General features: G+C 36.6%; 2 protein-coding genes across 3 annotated transcripts in view; one reads left to right on the top strand and one right to left on the bottom strand.

Moving 5' to 3' along the window:
- Positions 1 to 2,843: 2,843 nt before the first annotated feature.
- On the bottom strand, positions 2,844 to 11,474 carry LOC105391104 (peroxisomal biogenesis factor 19). Of its 2 annotated transcripts, XM_038121687.2 has the most exons (8): positions 11,301 to 11,472; positions 10,506 to 10,676; positions 7,717 to 7,767; positions 6,916 to 7,013; positions 6,468 to 6,596; positions 5,881 to 6,032; positions 5,237 to 5,357; positions 2,844 to 4,719 (listed from the first exon to the last, which is right to left on the bottom strand). In XM_038121687.2, exons 1-8 carry the CDS (start codon positions 11,362 to 11,364, stop codon positions 4,609 to 4,611), a joined length of 897 nt encoding a protein of 298 aa, XP_037977615.2. In that variant the 5' UTR covers positions 11,365 to 11,472; the 3' UTR covers positions 2,844 to 4,608. The 2 variants fall into 2 exon arrangements, with proteins under 2 accessions (XP_037977615.2, XP_037977616.2); XM_038121688.2 differs by lacking the exon at positions 7,717 to 7,767 and having other exon boundaries at positions 11,301 to 11,474.
- Positions 11,475 to 11,807: 333 nt separating this feature from the next.
- Positions 11,808 to 19,222, top strand: part of LOC105391105 — a 61,786-nt gene continuing 54,371 nt past the window's right edge. Inside the window, exons 1-11 of the mRNA XM_048631905.1 lie at positions 11,808 to 11,936; positions 14,569 to 14,635; positions 15,239 to 15,694; positions 16,084 to 16,210; positions 16,535 to 16,672; positions 16,961 to 17,057; positions 17,272 to 17,421; positions 17,595 to 17,736; positions 18,184 to 18,354; positions 18,576 to 18,735; positions 19,014 to 19,139. Of these exons, the coding sequence (XP_048487862.1) occupies positions 14,586 to 14,635; positions 15,239 to 15,694; positions 16,084 to 16,210; positions 16,535 to 16,672; positions 16,961 to 17,057; positions 17,272 to 17,421; positions 17,595 to 17,736; positions 18,184 to 18,354; positions 18,576 to 18,735; positions 19,014 to 19,139 (1,617 nt within the window). The 5' untranslated portion in view covers positions 11,808 to 11,936; positions 14,569 to 14,585. The remainder of the gene's footprint in view (positions 11,937 to 14,568; positions 14,636 to 15,238; positions 15,695 to 16,083; positions 16,211 to 16,534; positions 16,673 to 16,960; positions 17,058 to 17,271; positions 17,422 to 17,594; positions 17,737 to 18,183; positions 18,355 to 18,575; positions 18,736 to 19,013; positions 19,140 to 19,222) is intronic.

The raw sequence follows: 19,222 nt of genomic DNA, 5'->3' as shown, positions 1-19,222 counted from the left end.
GCGAAATAACAATACGAGCAAACTTAATATCTTATAGAATTAAGAAATATTAGAGATTTATTTGAGCTGTCACCGGAACAGATAAGTTTGTGGCACTATATATGAATTTCAGTACCTTATGCTCAAACCAAAAAAGTCTGAATACAGATTACTAATATAATTATTATTCATTCATCATTATAAAAAGTCAAAATATATTAAAGTCTTTAAGTAAATACATAAAAATTCATTAAATTAAACAATAAAATTCTAAAATAATATTTAAATGTCAATTCACAATGGAAAACAAAAGCATAGCCATTTAAGCAAGAGGCGGTACAATATAGATTAATTAATAAAACCAAAAATCAGAGTCTAACTAAGATCAAAGCATTGTCCATGAAGCAAACAAGCATTGACCGCATAAGAAAGCATTGTCTATGCATAGCAACGGAAAGCACTGGTAACCCACCGGCACTGGGTGAATTCGCCGCGAGACATCTCTGGGTATCACATCACACGGACCGAGGCACCAACAGAATGTATATTTGACTGCGTGGAATGGAGCGTCATCCGTCACAGACGTCAAATTTGACAAGTGACAAGTGACACTGACAGTGCGCGAAGAGATTTGATTGGCCGCTTGGTTTGACAGCGTCACTCAACAAGGCCGTCGGTGAGATGCAAATATCCATACAGCCACAAACAAAGATTGATTGATGCAAATATCGCTGTCCCTTTCTGGTTCTTGACCGTTACTGTCTTAGCTCACTCTCACAGTGTTCAATAAATGACCTGTTTACTCACTAAAACGTACTGCTTCTTCCCATCTTCCAATTGATTGGCAACAAATATACATGTCACTGTATTTTTAATTGCTTTCCCGTAACATCACAGCGGTAATTACTTGTATATCAGTAATAAATCTCGGACGAACAAACAAGGTAATGTTTTCAATAACACGGCACGTTCCGTTTTTTTGTGTTGATTAGTTTATTGTTTTTTTATTTTTAGTTGTTTGTGTCTTTTTAAGAAAGTTTTTTGTTGTGTTTGTTATTTTTCTTTATTATTGTGTTAGGTTTATCCTGTAAGATAATATAAGTAGTTAATAAATAAATAAATAAATAAAAATAAATATTCCACGCATTACAATAAATACTTGTATGATATTTTTTGCACTTCCCTACTTTCTGCTCCTGAACCTCCTGCAGGTTGACTTACCAGTCAGCAGTCTCTACCGAGAATGCTCTTAGCTTTGTACATCTAATTTTGTAAATTGTGCAATAAAAGTATAAATACATAAATAAATGATACCAACACTTCAATAAATCCGCACGCTATCAAAAACACCCTTACTCAGCCAGTCCCCATCTAGCGGTATACGCGCTGCATCAGCTCCGTACCATGCATATTTTTATTTTATACTAGCTGTTCCCGCGAGCTTCGCTTCGCCTTAAAAAGTTTTCCCGTGGGATTTCCGGGATAAAAAGTAGCCTATGTTCTTTCCCAGGTTCTAGACCGTATGTATACTAAATTTAATTCAAATCCGTTCAGTAGTTTTGGCGTGAAAGAGTAACAGACAGACAGCTGACAGACAGACAGACAGACACAGTTACTTTCGCATTTATAATATTAGTTAGGATTAGGATTAGTTAGGATTAGGATTTTAATTTTGGTGATGTTGGCCCTCTTACTGTCTAAACATTCTTGACCAGTTCTAGTGTTTATCACCCAAACCCTAAGAAGAATAAGATTATATAGGACCATATTATAGATAGGTAGTTAATAATCACTATACTTAGACTATTCATATGGAAGTTTGACCTATGAAGAAGGGTAAGGTATTGACTTAATGAAACACAAAAACATACAACTAAACAATAGTTTTATTAAATAATATTCAATAACAATAAACTCAATATTTACTACACAGCGCACAAATAAAATACTCTTTAAATATAGTCAAAACAGAATACAACACTGTCACCATAACATTTTCGACTCTATTGACGATGCCTTAGGGATAATTTTGTGATGAATTTATAGCTACATACAAGCTGTAAAATATAAAGTGACCAAATATTTAGGGTGGGTTGCACCATTTAACTTTAACTATTACAAACGTCAAATGCCTTGACGAGACAGATCAATCTTCAAGAGATTTGACGTTTGTAATAGTTAAAGTTAAATGGTGCAACCCACCCTTAGTGTTCATGTGAGTGTGTTTTTTTTTAATAAATCTGAAATTCTATAAAGGTAATAATCATTAGCCTAATTTTATTCACAGTAATGTATGTGGACTTTGTGAAAAAATTACGTTTACTTATCACATTTAGGTGCATCTTTTACAAAATAAATAAATTTTCGAATAAGTATTAAAAAGTGATGCATTACATAATTTAATACGCGATTAATGCAAAATTAAATGCCAAATACTTTGATTTTGTTAATTTTTATCATGTTTTTTTATTTATCTTTGGCACGTCCAACAAAAGAATCACTACAGCTCTCTATATAAAGTACAAAATACATAAAGTAATTTTATACAATATTTATATATTTTTATCCCCTTCTCCCGAAACCCTATCTCATATAAAATTTTAAAAGCACACTTTTATACATTATAAATTTATACATTTACTAAGCTGAAGAGTCTAGCTATTTAAATAAAAACCAGTAGGCATACAGGGGTTCTAGTAAAGGTTTGACAGTGTGGTGAAAACTATAAAAGTTTACGTTTTCTCACATACTAAGTGGCGCCTTCAAATAATTTTATTCTTCTCTTCAATTATTTAATTCAAATAGCCAGACTCTTTTATAATTTAACCCTTTGACTGCTATTTGATAAGCTTTATCGATGTATAAAATTTTAAAAAGTAATCCTTATCACTTTGATATTTAAAAACAAACATACGAGACATTTTGAAGGGTTTTTTTTTCTTCACAAACACAACGTATCTTTTTGGTCTCCTTGATATCCTATTGCAGAAGATTTTTGTCTCCCCTGTATAAAATGATCCTCTAGAAAGTCATATTGTTTCTGAGAAAAAAAGCCTTCGTTTGGTCTTGGTTTGCAAAGAATTATAATTATTATTATTTACCATTCAACAGTACAATATGTAAGAGAATAATGATTGTTTAACCACAAAATAAATTACGTTAAACCATTCAAGGGTGTCTTTAGTGCAAACAAAGGAATACATAAATACTTACCTAATACATAATATTATGGTAAAATCAGTAAAAATCTTTATACATAAAGTAAAAAGAATAAATATTATTATTAACAATATAATAATTGAAAACGGCACAGTCTTACATTTTATTGTGCTAATGCGAACACAATAGTCATATACAGGGTGGTATTTTTATCAACTTCTCAAGGGCAGGTCAATGAACCCAACTCCAAATAAGTACTAAAAAGTAGGGTGCTTGAGTATAATTATTATAGTATTGAATTTAATTAGCTTGACCCTAAAGCGCGACGCAAAAATGAACGTTTTTTGCAATACCTGCAAAGCGATTTTGGTCAGCATTCAACATTATAGATAATAATAATATTGTATCTGACCCCTTAGCATGAATTTTCATCGTGAACGTGAAGTAGAATTCATTGAGTAACTTTGTATGAAAATATGAACAGCGCCCCTGGCGGTCGGTAGTAGAACTAAAATTTCCATACAAAATTTCACGTCACGTTCACGATGAAAATTCATGCTAAGGGGTCTGACTGAATTATTGATAAAATTCCACCCTGTTTACAATACAAAGGGTGATGTATGTTAACTTTACAATTAAAGTGTAAATTTATAAATGTGTTTTAAAATATTTGTAGGCACTATAATATGGTGTCAAATGTGTTTTTTGTCGCCATATATAAAATAGTTATAATTACTTTATTTTATCTATGGTAACAATGCATAGAATAATACTATCCAATACATATCATATAACCCCCCTTATTTTATGTTTTTTGACTAAACAGTGCATTTCTTCGCCATTCAAAATTTTTTACAACTTTCACATAAGACATACAAATCGAGACATTCCAAAATGGCCATTTTGAACTTACGAATCCTCCTCTTTTTATACAAACTGTAGGTACATTCAAACATAGGTATTTTTTAATGAACGATTGACCATAATTATGACAAAATATTTTAGTTGAAGACTTTTATTCCCCATTGGCATAACCCCATATTTTTTATACACTATACTGGCTCATTAGTAGAAACTTAGGGCTATTATTTACTCTATGGCGCAAATTTGTATATAAATCTCCACCATACAGCAAATAAAACTAGTGCCGTCCACTGCTTCGCCCTAAATCTCTGGTACGTAAAAAGTTATTTTTTTATTTAGTTAATAGTGTTTTTATCACGACTATGCGAAAAAAACCTAGACAGGCTAACCGCACGAATCCCACATTACATCAAACTCCCCAAAACTCTTTTTTATAACCTTTCCTCCCCCCTACTTTTAACCCAGTTTAATTGTCAAAAATCCTAGAGCTTCTGCTAGCCGCACGACAACATTACTTTAAAGTTTTAAACCCACTAAAAAATCTTTCTCGCAATTCTTACCCCATTTTTTTATTCACTTCCCCCCCCCCCCTACTTTTACCTCTCGTTACATGACTGAGCACTGGCTGCCGTCCATGGCGCCGGGTGGAGGGGCAAAGCCTTGGGGCGGGCCCATGTCGCCCACCAGCTCTGTGGGCGGCTGGCCTAGGTCTTGCATCTGGGGACGAGGAGAATTAGGTTATAAAAATAGGTAGTACTGACAGGGTAGTGTGGGATGCCCTCCGGCTAGATGGGGTGACGGCTTGCGAAAGGTGGCTAGTTAAGATTGGATGCGGATAGCTATAGATAACATCCAGTGATGTGCGTCCAGCAGCGGACTGCTATCTAGGCTGACGATGATGAATGTCAGGGGGACCTAGTCTTTTATATAGGGGGAAAATTTTAGGTTTTTGTAAAATAAATTAATTGAATTCTGGGACACCCTACACATGCAAACCGCACGAATCCCAAAACTCCCCGAAACCTCCCAAACTCTTTTTTTAACCCCCCCCCCCTCCCTACTTTAACCTCAGTTTAATTGTCAAAAATCCTCATCATTTTATAAAACAGCTCCTATTACCTTCTGCATGAGCTCCAGCACGGTTTTTTGACATTCTAATTTCATTAGATTTTACGTAGATTTCGGCCTCGTTATACCATTTTTGCAACACCCTGTATAAATCAGCTCCCATTACCTTCTGCATGAGCTCCAGCACGGTCTCGAAGCGCTTCCGCTTAACGTCCTCGGGGTCGCTCTCCTGTTCTGGTTCTAGGGCAACACACACTTTGTCCATCAGCTCTTTCTGTTGCGAGAATCTGAAACAACATAATAAGTATAGATATTTATTTAATCCTTTATTGTACAAATATAACAAAATAAAAGTACAAAGGGTGGTTAGTTTTTCTAAGCCGCCCCTATTTTCCAAGCATCGCGACGTCGATAACAGACCAGTGCAGCGGTCGCAGACCCCATAAACTCACCGCTTACTGCCTTTCTGACTGATTCTCCGCAGGTTTTCTTGAATATTAGTCCATCCGCCACTGTCACATAGTCTGTCAACCGCTTCATATACAGGGTGTCCCATAAGTCAACGATAATAATTTTGCCGTCAGTATGACTAGTTGATCATGTGTGTAAATTACTGTCGTTGACTTTTGGGACACCTGTATAAGACTTGACATATCGGGACACCCTGTATAAATGGTATACAACTCACCGTTCATACTCCTCCTGGTCGATGTTACCCTTATTCTCCGCCCTTAGTAGTTATAGATGCAAAGGTCAACGGTCGCTTTTCTCTGTGCTTGTTAACCGGCCTTTTTAGTATATACAACTCACCGTTCATACTCGTCCTGGTCAATCTTCCCCTTGTTCTCCTCCAGCCAGGCCGGGTACTTTTCAACCAGCTCCTTCAGGGACGGATAGAGAACCTCCTTGGAGAGGAGAGACTGCATCATGCCCTGCATGAACGGGACGAACATGTTGCCTTCCTGCGGAGGAGGTGGTTTGGAGGTTAGTGAGATGTTGGAGATGTTGAGAAGATTATAGAGGGGTTTTAACAAAGAAATTGTAACTGAATGGGCATTCTGTAATGTTGGGAAATGATTATGAAGGTGTTGTAAAGGTTTTCAGTAATAAAGTATATAATGTTTATTTTACGAATACATTAGGCCACCTATCCTTCGTATTGGATTCAACGGATTTTAATAAACGTATAGAGAAACGGCGTCAGCAATGACGATGAAGTGGACGCACTTGTGTGAATCTTTATACAAAGATTACTGAATGTGATGCGTCCGTTGCGTACGAAGATAAGCTTATCTTAATAGGAACGGAACAGAAGGTCCGAACCTTTATTATTACCCTCAAAAACACACTCACCCTGTGTTTATAATGTATGTAATATTAGTAACTATTATATTTACCTGTCCCTCTTCGCCAGCCAAGTTGAAGTTGCTAAACATATTGGCTATGTCCTGGTCAGAGAATGGGTTCTGTAGACTCTCAGCATTGGTGTTGAGGTTCTGGAGTGTTTGTGAGATCGCCGCGTTCACCTCAAAAGATATACATAGGGAATATGATTAATTGTTTAGTAGTTTAGGCAATGGTTTAAAGGCGGTTTTTTAAAGCTATGTAGCTGGTTTATAGGTTAAACTTCATATTTTTATTGTAATAAAACTCGCTTTTAAAGATACACCTATTTACAAGGAAAACTCTAGGGTGTTACAAAGGTGGTACACTTAAAAAACAACTACACGAGACGCGGCGAATACGAGAGGCCCTATTTAGCAGTGCTCGTCATTAGAAAAACTTTCGTAGAGAGTATGGATCGGGCTTTACAGACGTTAGCAGATGATCGCGTAAAAAGCTCACCTCCTCAGCAGTAGCAACTCTGTTCCCAGCACTGGGGTCAGCCTCCACGGCCGGCGCGTCGCCCGGGGCTGGGGCCTTCAGTACTTGGGCTGCCGCTTCTGTGTGGTGAGAGGAACATGATATACAGGGTGTTGTAAAACGGGGTTTGTAAGTGAAAAACAGAGTGATATACAGAATGTTAGAAAACAGCGAAAATAGGTGATTCTGCTAGCGTTGACATCTTGATGTGAACTTGTGTCTTGCTCACGTGCTAGGCTCTTTTGTTAGGTGCAGGACAAGCAATATATTTTAGGAAGATGCATGAGTTTAGTGCATACGAATGAAGTACCTCATAAAGTATAGCCTTCTTGTACATACTTGTAATGTGCATAGTGATTCTTATGTAATCTAATACCTTACTTAGTAGAAATTAAATAAGGAGGTCTACAAAAGCAGCATCCCCTAGTGACATAATATCAACTTTACTGTACTTTATACTTATGTCTGGCGAACTCTGGACAGTTTGCAAATCTTATAAACCCTAGATGTGGTTTAGTGTCCTAGTTTATCACTGATATGCTAATAATTACCCTAGGGTGAGGTGCAAATAAATTTCTAGCTTTGGTGTACCTACATTATTTTTTGGTGTCAGAAATAATATTATATGTACTTATTTGCTAACTGGAAAAACAAATGGCCTAAAATAAAAATCTTGTTATTGTATGCTCAGTAGATGAATTTGAAATAGACATTCATTATCATTAGTTAGCAAGGACATGCACAATTAATGTGACACAATAAACAAAACAACACATATCTCACCAGCCATTTTTGAAAAAGTTTGCGCTATTTGATCTTGGGTTATCTGATCCTCTGCAACAAAAATGCTGTTTTTAGCTTCATAGCTAAACTCTACATTAGAACTAGAATCTATTTAGAAAAAAACAACTATAGCTTAATGTTTACCCTCAAATCATTGTTAATATACTATTTTTTGTCAGACCAAATAGTGAATTAAATTAATATGAAAGTTCATGTTTTCTTTAAACCTGGAGAGAGAAAAAATCATGAAAAGAGGATGGGCAAAAATATATGGGAGCTGGGACCACCCTCCAATAGCAATAAGACTAACATCGTTGGATAGGTCTTGTCAATAGGAATAACTTTTGCTTTGACAGCTTTGTTGAGAGGCTGGACCACCCTCCAATAGCAGTAAGATGAACTGACGAGTATCGGAACTTATAAGTCAAATATCTCTGAACGGACAACTGTGACAACAAAGCTGTCAAAGCAAAAGTTATTCCTATTGACAAGACCTATCCAACGATGTTAGTCTTAATGCTATTGGAGGGTAGTCCAGCCTCCAATAGCAGTAAGATGAACTGACGAGTATCGGAACTTATAAGTCAAATATCTCTGAACGGACAACTGTGACAACAAAGCTGTCAAAGCAAAAGTTATTCCTATTGACAAGACCTATCCAACGACGTTAGTCTTACTGCTATCGGAGAGTGGTCCATCCTCCAATAGCAGTAAGATGAACTGACGAGTATCGGAACTTATAAGTCAAATATCTCTGAACGGACAACTGTGACAACAAAGCTGTCAAAGTAAAGGTTATTCCTATTGACAAAACCTATCCAACGACGTTAGTCTTACTGCTATCGGAGAGTGGTCCATCCTCCAATAGCAGTAAGATGAACTGACGAGTATCGGAACTTATAAGTCAAATATCTCTGAACGGACAACTGTGGCAACAAAGCTGTCAAAGTAAAGGTTATTCCTATTGACAAAACCTATCCAACGACATTAGTCTTACTGCTATTGGAGGGTGGTCCAGCCTCCAATAGCAGTAAGATGAACTGACGAGTATCGGAACTTATAAGTCAAATATCTCTGAACGGACAACTGTGACAACAAAGCTGTCAAAGCAAAAGTTATTCCTATTGACAAGACCTATCCAACGACGTTAGTCTTAATGCTATTGGAGGGTAGTCCAGCCTCCAATAGCAGTAAGATGAACTGACGAGTAGGGTTTCGTTCCCGTGTTCCCGGGAATTCCCGTTCCCGGGAATTCCCGGGAAATTTGTCCTTCCCGAAACCGGGAAAAAAAATAGCATTCCCGGGAATTCCCGGGTTTGATTTTTAATCGATTCTATGCTATATTTTCATCTTTATTTATCTGTTTCCCCTACCTTAAACCAAAAAAATATATCGGCAGGCTTGTCGTTTTCGATCAGAAACTCGGTTTTGTTGTAAATTATTGGAAAATCCTACGTGAAATTGTTTTTGCTCAGCTGCATTGCAAAGATAAATGACTCATCTACAGGGTGTTGCAAAAAGAGTATACTAAGCCGAAACCTACATGTGCGGCATGGTATATCTAAGCCTGAAACTGAAATCAGAATTTGAAAATTCGCGAAAAAAAAAATTCATTTTCCATAGAAACTTTGTTGGTCACGTGACTTTTTACTATGGATTATTTTTTTCGCGAATTTACAAATTCTGATTTCAGTTTCGGGCTTAGATATACCATGCTGCACATGTAGGTTTCGGCTTAGTATAACAATTTTGCAACACCCTGTATATCACCTTGTTTCACCTCTTCCTGATTCAATATTTTCATCTTTATTTATCTGTTGGTCCTACCGCCTACCTAAAACCAAACAATTGATCGGCTTTTACATACGTGACCAAAGAGTATGTAAAAGCTAACGCTAATCTGACGCCTATCATATTTTTTTTATGTCCCCATTTTGTGTCCGCGTTATTTTTTTATAAAATTACTAACGCATAGAAAACACCAAAATAAGGTAGGTTGAGCGATAAATCGTTGAATGAATTAATTTTTCTAAAACATTACCTCAAGTGTAATTAATTTTCTATTTGAATTATAATATATGTCATAATAATATTATTTTCAACCTTTTAATTATAATACCTTTGTTATTTTTTAATTTACAATTAAGAAAAAACAATGATTTGGCATGACAAAAATCATAATTTTGTTTGTTAATTTATCTGACTGTTGCTTTTTTCTACATATACGAGTGATAAAAGTATATTTGATTTAATTGTAAGTGTTTTTATAGACTTTTAATATCCGAAAATAGCAAAACCAAGCATTAAAAATAAATTCCCGTTTCCCGGGAATTCCCGGGAAATCTAGAAAAAAATTCCCGTTTCCCGGGAACAGAAAAAGGTCGGGAAAAACGAAACCCTACTGACGAGTATCGGAACTTATAAGTCAAATATCTCTGAACGGACAACTGTGACAACAAAGCTGTCAAAGCAAAAGTTATTCCTATTGACAAGACCTATCCAACGATGTTAGTCTTAATGCTATTGGAGGGTGGTCCCAATCTGCCCATTGTCATTTCAGACTGAAAAAGAATAGAGAAAAAAATAAACTTACTTGACCCCTCTCAGAATAGAATAGAACAGAATAAATGCTTAGGGTTTTAAGTCTTAAATGATTAAGTTCCTCTCTCGAGTGGAATCTTTGTACATATTCCCTTATTTATTTTCAGCTCCGCCAGCCTAGCTCCCGAGTAAACTGGAGCAGCAAGCCTAGCAATAGCTGAGATGACTCCACCTCAAAATATAATTACCGGGTACACCGCTAAAGCTGCCTAGTATCGCTGCCATATTGCTTTCAAACTGTGCAGCGGCTTCCTTGATAAACTCCTCGTTCCACATTTGTGGTGCTTCTCCGTCAGCACCGGCCGCGTCGGGGTTGGCTTGGCCGTCTCCTTGCCGCTTCTTCATGTCTTCTAGGGCACCTGGAATGTAACGAAGGTTTTGTTAAGAGGGTTGGATGATATTGAATAGAATGGGATGTACATAATGAGCATTTTCAAGTGATGCATAGATCATCCTGGGCCATCACTAACTGACACTATTCTCATAAATGGATCTATCTATTTCTCATATTTTCTTAATCCTTGTGTAAGTGTATGAAAATTGTTTGAGCTTGCCACTGTGCCTATTATACTTTATAATGACTTTGGCCATGAGTTTTAACAATAGAATACTTACCTACTTTTATTATCTAAATATTCTGTCGCAGTCATAGGTCATAATAAAATTAAGGATCTAAATGTAGTAGGAGGATTACTTTAATGTTATGGGAGCAAATACTTGAGGTAAGTAAAAATATTTTATTTTGATGATGAAATTATGACATTTTGACGGAAAATCAAATGCGAAAAAAATTGGCTGTCAGAATAATAACTTCTGGAAAATTGTTATTATGCCCCAAAGTATTCCCCCTACCTCGTCATACCAAAATATACTATTTATAAAAGCAGGTAACTCCAATTTACATTTATAACCAAAAATGTAAAGGTTATGTTTAGAGTTGTGTAATACTTTGACCATGAGATATAAAAAATCTGAAAACTTACTATCTAATAGGTCATCCAATTCGGAATCCACCACCTTCGGCTGGTCATTTTTCTCGTCAGACATTGTAATTTATTGAATTATTTACGATTTAAATTAATGAAAAATAATGTAGAGTTCGAATCACAAATTTTCTTTTTTTGACAGATGTGACAAATGAGATTTGACAGATAAAAGAACGAATGATTTGGTTGTGGTGAGTGAAGGAAAGATTTAAAAAAACATAGAGATTGCACAGTAACGAATATGGCATAGCGACGCGACACTGACAAAATAATCGATTACAATCGAATCATAGTAGAAGTTTAAATTTAATCAATCTCTCGATTTTAAATGATAAAATTATTTTATTAGAAGAAAAACTTCGTTATTTGGATTAGACCCATAGAACAACGCGGACTCGGGTGATTAGACCAAATCGAGGCTGTAATTATTCTGAGGATGAAGGTGTCATAAACTAAAATTTGGCGGTAAAACTCCAAAATTCAAAATTTAAGAAATTTTTGAGTTCTTGACATATTTTTTTAAAATCCATAAAGTTCCTATCCTATGTAGTTTGTGGATTATTTTGTTTGTAAACAGGAGGAAAATATTATTTACAAAATTATTGTGTGTAACAAAATTACTAAGAACTCTTGGTAGGTACCCACAATTACGTAGTTACTATGATAGTACGCATTATAGTTACAGTTACTATGTTAGTATAAGTCCGATATTCCACATCTACTTTAAGTTTTAGTACAAGTAAGTAGGTAGGTAGGTACCTACTGCTGAAAATCTGATGACCTGTATGCGATAGCTGGATGAAGAAGGCTTAGGGCTCTGAGGAGTACTAAGTTTTGTCGTAGTTACTCCTGGATACCTTTGTCCAGCAGTGACCATGTATTTCAGGCTTATGATGATGAAAATGTACGGTGGCCTGCGCCTAAAAGTATACAGGCGGAGTTTTTAAAAAAACAGCAACATTTGTTACAAATCCAGGGACGTGTTGTGTGTGATGTGTGTAGCAGTGGTGTTTATGTGGATGTGCTTGAGCAGCATGTGAGCTTGAGATCGCTATTTTAATTTAATTCTAAGTATCTACCCAACCAATGATTAAGCATTTAGATAAACCCTCGCTATTTATGGCTTATTATAAAGTTCACTTATTTTTATAGATGTAGGTACCTTCTCCCATGAGGAGTAGGCAGAAGTGCATTTGGTACGAATATTATGATACGTAGTCACAATATAAGCAGCTTATTCCTCTTTATAATGCCTTGGGGTGGGCTTGGGTTGGTCTTTGGGTTCGGCTATAGCCTTGACCCGACAAAGATACTAAAAACAGGAAATACCTACTTACCTACTAATTTATGTGTTACCTATTATAACTTCCCTCTGTATTTAAAAAAAATACTAATTTATGTGTTAAATACCTAGCTTCCATCTGTATCCGATTTGAACCGCTCGCTGTACCCTTCGGTTGATCATGTTGTAGATTCATGAAGATAACAATTCAAGGGCGTACCCAGGATTTCAGCTAGGGGGGGGGGGGCAGCTCTTGAGATGGTTGGTCGGGTATATTGAAACAAAAATCATGAAAATTGTCTTTTATTAAGGTCAACTAGGCCAATTGCGTCTACGGGCCAAATTAATCTTTTCGATCCTATTTGAAAACGGCTTTATCATTATCAATATTGAAAAATGCCATCTAGTTACGGTGGCTTTTAAACTAAATACTTTACATGAACTGCAGACAGATGGTGTTGTAGTCAACATAATATTATCCAAGTATTCAGTCATTTTGTGATTTGCACATTTTTTTTAAAGTTTGGTACTGTGACAGGTGATTGAAAATGTGAATCTAAAGTTTTCTTTATCAATTGATTTTATTCAGTAGGTATTCTAAACAATAGTCATTGGGCTACTTATATAGACACAAATTTTCAATGAAATAGCTTTATTTGATGAATTAATGATGTAAATTTTTTTATGTTTGATAAAAGTCTCGGGGTAAATGCATTAGGCGTAATGGGGCTATTGCGATTGTTGCAACGCATTGCCTCAAAACAGAAATCGTCAACCTTTTAATACATACATAATTATGCTCACGACTGTAGTCACCCGCTTTTCGCTGTAAATTTGTATCGCCGTTTTTTATTGAGTACAATGCATTAAAGTTGTCGGGTAAGTGTAAGTGTACAACCCGACTGTCAGATTTTTTCTCGAAGGCCTCTGACTAGACTTAACAACTGCTGCCGAAGCAGCAACCGGGACCCACGGCTTAACGTGCCATCCAAAGCACGGAAGCGTCCAGAAAAGAACCATTTGAAATCGGTCATCCATCCAAGGCTGACCGTGCCATGTGTTAACCTCAGTGATCAGTTACGATCACTGAAACCAGCTCGATAAGGATTTTTACTATTTATGAACACTAAACTTATTGAAGAGTATGGGTTTTGCCATGCACATATTTTAATTGATATCTAAGTTTAATACCCGTATTTGATCCAATCTTACTATTTTTCTAAAGAATATAAATGAGAGGATGTATGGGTGTTACTTTATTTTATTCACAACTACTGTCACTCACCACTATTAAATCTACATTCTTACTCACTTTACAGGAGTACTTAGGTAGTTCTTTTTTCATAAAAATGTTAATTGGATTTATCATGGAGTAAATGCGTCCATGAAAATTAGACGCATTTTCGTGATTTCTACTAAATCATCTGTGAATTCGTCAATAGTTTCTTTTGGCTAAGTTAACTGCCATACTATTGCACAAAAAAATTAACTGGATAAAACTCTCTTATTTTTTTCACGGAAAGCTTACCTATTGAATAGTTACATACTAAAAACACATTTGCCTCAAACCTGGAAAATGCGTTCAAAATCACGATTTTTTTAAGACACTAAATAAGTCACTTTTATTAGATTCCAGCAAAGAAATCAATGCTTTAAATTTGTTAAGAAATAGTTGTTCAATAGTCGTTAGTTTGTTAAAGTAAATATCTCACTTTTACATTAAATTTTTCATACCTTTGCTCCCATTATTCCGAAAAAATTTAGTGATCTAAAAATACAACGTAACCCCAGTTGACCTTAATTAGTTTGATTAAGATAAAAAACAAAATAGGTAGGTAGGTAAGAGTAGATAACACGTTTTTAATTCCGACTTAGCAGAAAAAATTTACGTTTATTTTATCTTCTAGGGGGGGCAGCTGCCCCCCCCTGCCCCTACCTGGGTACACCCTTGTAAACAATTCCTATTTACTTATTGGATTTCAGACCAGTCTTCATAGAAAATGGTTGAGAAATCTACAAAGGAGACTGCCAATATGGCCGGCAAAAAAGGGTATGCCTTGTAATTAAATAAACTTTAACATTCTGTCATAGGTAGTACGTGCGGTTTTCTAAGGCCCGGGTCTCCTATTTACGCCGTAGATCGCGTCCAGCGTCACGCCGTAGGCCGCGTCATGATGCTCACTATAGAAATGTACTGATGCGGTCTCCCTCACATGCCGACGTTGGCGCGTAGACATAGTGGGCATCGTGACGCGGCCTACGGCGTGACGCTGGACGAGATCTACGGCGTAAATAGGAGACCCAGGCCTAAGTAGCTATAGAAGTATTCACCTCTACGGAGGTAGTAGGTAGTACCTATAAACCGTATCGTGTCGATGGAACAAAACAAGATCAGGGCCTCTAGTACGAGTTTTGCAATTTATGTAACCGAAAAAAAAAATGGTTTTCTTCTGTCACCTGCATACATTATCTGTCAAAAGTTTCATAATAGTTTCCGCTAGAAACGCTACTTTGTAGGTATGTGAGAAAACTGAAACTTTTATAGTTTTCGACGACCTATCAAACCTGTACTAGACGGGCTGTATTTTTTAATATAGTTTTTTTAATGTTTATAAATTATAGGTTCTAACTACTTGCCTTATATTACTTACAGTCAAGCGGCTGGAGGTGACGCCCCGTCAGATAAAAGGTTAAAAGACAAGGACAAAGCAAATGTAAAAGACGCCAAAGTTGGAGATACAAGTAGGGGACAATCTAAAGACAGAAAGACTGACAAAGATAAAGAAACACCTAAAGACAATAAGAGTGTCAAAGACAGAGAAACGTCTAAAGAAAGAAAAGATAGGGATCCATCGAAAGAAAGGAAAAGCCGGAAAGATAGAAGCGGATCGAAAGAAAAAAGAAAGAGGAAACGGAATAAATCCAAGGGTAGTGAAAGCAGTAAGGGTAGCAGCAAATCGAAGGGTAGGAAAGGAAAGAAAGGTAAAAAGGATAGGGACGAATCAAAGGGTAGAAAAAGCCCAAGGGACCGAAGCAAAGAGCGAGGGAAAAAAGGTGCAAAATTGGAACTTGAAGAAATTCCAAAAACCGACTCTGTTTTAGCCCAAGAGTAAGTGACCCAGCTGTGTTACCTACCTACCTATATTATTTAATATTAAATAAGTTAGATAGAATTGGCGTACAAATAAGGAGGCCTACACCCAACAGTGGGCGATAGAAGGCTAATGATGATGATGATGATGAAGTTAGGTAGGTGTTAATTTGTATATTATAAAAATGTATCTAACTGTGTGTTAGCTGTCCGATACCCATAATACATGTTCTACATAGCTTGTGGTCTGATGGCCGTATTATGTGACATGTCTTCACATATTAGGTAGGCATAAGTAATTTATTCATATAATAGGATAGGAGAGGAAGAGATTGGTAGCAGGCAGATTCAAATGTACACTTTTTGCTTAGCTAATGAACTCTCCTTTTGCTAATGAAAACCTCCAGAGCAGCGCTAGAGAGAGCGGCGCAGAGACAGCTGCGGTTCAAGAAGCAGTGGCCCGAAGTGACGCAGGTGCCGATCAAGACCAAGCCTTGGGCCCCACCGCCGCCGCCGCAGAAGCCTCCGCCTGTTGTGAGTCTTTTGTTTTAGTGAACACAAGCAATGGTATGTTTTTGTTTTACTCCTGCTGCTCAGTAGGGGAGAGTGTGAAGTCACGTGTGTTATGATCTTGCATCTAATCGACTCACAGTGGTCCTTATATTTTGAAGACTTTTAGGAATTCAGTTCACACACATTTCGAGGTAGTGAAATTCATGTATCTCTTGAATGTGCCAATCCCAAGGTTGATATAATTGAGATCCTTTCGGCTGCTATCGCAACAAAATTTTGCTTATGTAAAAGACACCTTTTTTGTTTAGGATGACAACCTCGTCAACAAATATGATTCTTTCACAGACGGTATACAAGCCACAGCTGAAGATCGTACCATGGGTGCCGCCGCACACCCAGAAGAAGGAACCACGGCCGAAACTGGCCAGGATACCCCCAGAGGAGATGACACAACCCTTGACCGCTGGAAGCACTTTGAAAAAGGTCCTAAAATACTTTTTTTAACCCTTTTAAACCCATGGGACTTAACCTTTCACAAACAGGCGTATACTCATAACTCCAGAGTCACAGTCTGCCCTCCAGCCCTCCGTTGGACAGACGACTTTGGTTGGAGAAGAAGGCCGACGCGATGATAGAGTATTGCAATGTCAAACTATTTGGGAGAGGCATAATATGTCTATTGTCTATGGTGATGATGATAGTAAATCGGGAATTGTCGATCATAAATTACCTACCTACATAGAATGGTGATGATGAATTCGACATTTTCAGATTTGGCATAATTTCGTCCTAGTTGACACTAACAAGATGATGCTGCAAGGCACCTTGGCTTGCAACTCTAGACGGTACATATCATCTTATACTTGCGGTAAGTTTAAATGATTATTGATTTTGATCCATTACTTACAGTGTATTCTTTAATAATAAACAGCTTCTAATGATTATCTAGATGACGTTCTATTCCATGTTGACCCAAATACATAAAATGACTGCAGTTAAAATTTGATGCTCAAGCAATAATAATTATGTCGAAACATATTACATATATTGCAGAAAACCTGATGATGATTATGATTCTACAGGTACCCAAACAGCGTGCATAGCGGCAATATGCAGAGCCATGCTCGATGAGAAAGAGGCATCGCAACTGGTAAAGCAAGATGTGGACGATATCATAAGAAATGGCGACCAGTTCTATAGGCAGTGCTTGCTGGCTTTGAAGTGCTATAAAGGTTTAGATTTTTTTTAATTATGAATATGTACCTACTTACTGAAATATTTCATGATCGTACTCAATGGTATCTTTAAAAAAAATACAACTGTTAAGCTTAAATGTTATCAGTTACGACCAAATTCATTTATCTTCATGTAAGATTGTTTTATAACAATTTTTTTATTTGAACAGGGAACCCAGCTCTGAACCTCAATTTATTGATACCTGCGTTCTTTTTACACGACATAAAATACACATTCAAGCTGGATGAAGTGGAAGCTGGAGTACTGACGAAGCCTGAAGATAGCACAGATTCTGTGATGGACCTTGTAGAGTAAGTTTATCTTGATGTGATAGTTTGAATTGCCATTTTCACTGGTGATGGCGTATAATAAGTATGTGTACCTAGTAAAGCTTGGAAGGGTTCATAGTGTTTCACGCCCAGTGGCCTACTGGACTGTCAACATTGTTGGATGATCAAGGTGGTGGACAGTCATAATGCTGTAACGCTCGTTTAGAGAGGCCCATGTCCAGCACTTGACGACCATGATCTAGCTAATTATTTAATTTTAATGTTTGGTATACTTATGTATCACTTTTACTGTTATATTTAATATTGACATGTATTGTAATGAATAATTATCAATAAACAAATCTAACCTAATCTAATCTAGCTGATGGTAAAGTCCAATAAAAAACGTATTTTTAGTATATCACACATTAGCATTGAAGAAGATTAAATTAACTCTGTCTATAGATGGATAAATAAGTTATTTTCCAGGATTATGGAGAAACGCATCGGCACCACGTTTTCTTTCATCCTCACGGTCGGCGACAAACATTTCTACGTCTGGGGCCACCCGCCCGATGCCGAGGCTAATAGTTCGGCACAAACCATCATCTACATATTTGATCCGCACATGCTGAATGAAGTCGGACAGCCGGAACATGCGTGAGTTCGACGAGCTACTTCTCATAATGTTTTATATAGCTTATGCGCGTACTGATTTCATTTGTAGGTTGGCTAGGCTGTTTGTAAGTACATGATTCTATTATACTATAATTTTATGAATTTGTATAAAATATATAAGCTGCATGTCACTTAGTAAACGACAAAGATCTTGAACCACAGTTGAACTAATGAGGTTAGTGAAATATTATTTTCTTCCCTAGACCACTAACACCAGGATGCTGTGCACAATTTGGAGCTGCAGCTTTTCTCCGATACGCTGGCATTTCCTCCTTCTTAACTGATTTCCTGTCCAATTACGGAGACCTTGAAGATATGGAAAAGGGGAAACCACCACCGGCGATAACTATTACCAATATTGAGGTGAGTATAAGTTTCTTGATCTGTAAAGAGCGTTTTGTTAAATCACTAGTGTCTAGGAAAATTGAGTTTCCACATGTTTCTTGTCTTTATTATGTATTTACAATGTCTATTAAATTATTAGTATTATAACTACTACTTAGTTATTTTCTATTATTATTATTAAATCCCCACAGTCCAGCTTCAATTCCACATGACAGCTATCTTGATGATTTCTTATTCATAATGTAATGCAGTAGGGTTCCGTTTTAAATAATCCTAAGTTGATGTTCTCTTTTCAGATTATGCAAAAAGAGCCACTAATTCGTCAGCCAATGTACGATATAGATATGAAAGCGCATAAAGCTCATTGTCGCAATGAATGGGAGGCCATGTACAGAAATTTGCTATACGAATTGAAACAAAAGGTAAAAATAAATTTGTCATAAGTTTTTACAGCATTAAGTAAGGCTTCACTATCATCATTAAATAAAATTATGCATTTTATTTT

Source organism: Plutella xylostella, chromosome 30 (assembly GCF_932276165.1).
Source record: "Plutella xylostella chromosome 30, ilPluXylo3.1, whole genome shotgun sequence".
NCBI classification, from domain to species: Eukaryota; Metazoa; Arthropoda; class Insecta; order Lepidoptera; family Plutellidae; genus Plutella; species Plutella xylostella.
Note: the sequence above shows the minus strand (reverse complement) of the source record. Positions and strands in the feature narration are given on the sequence as shown.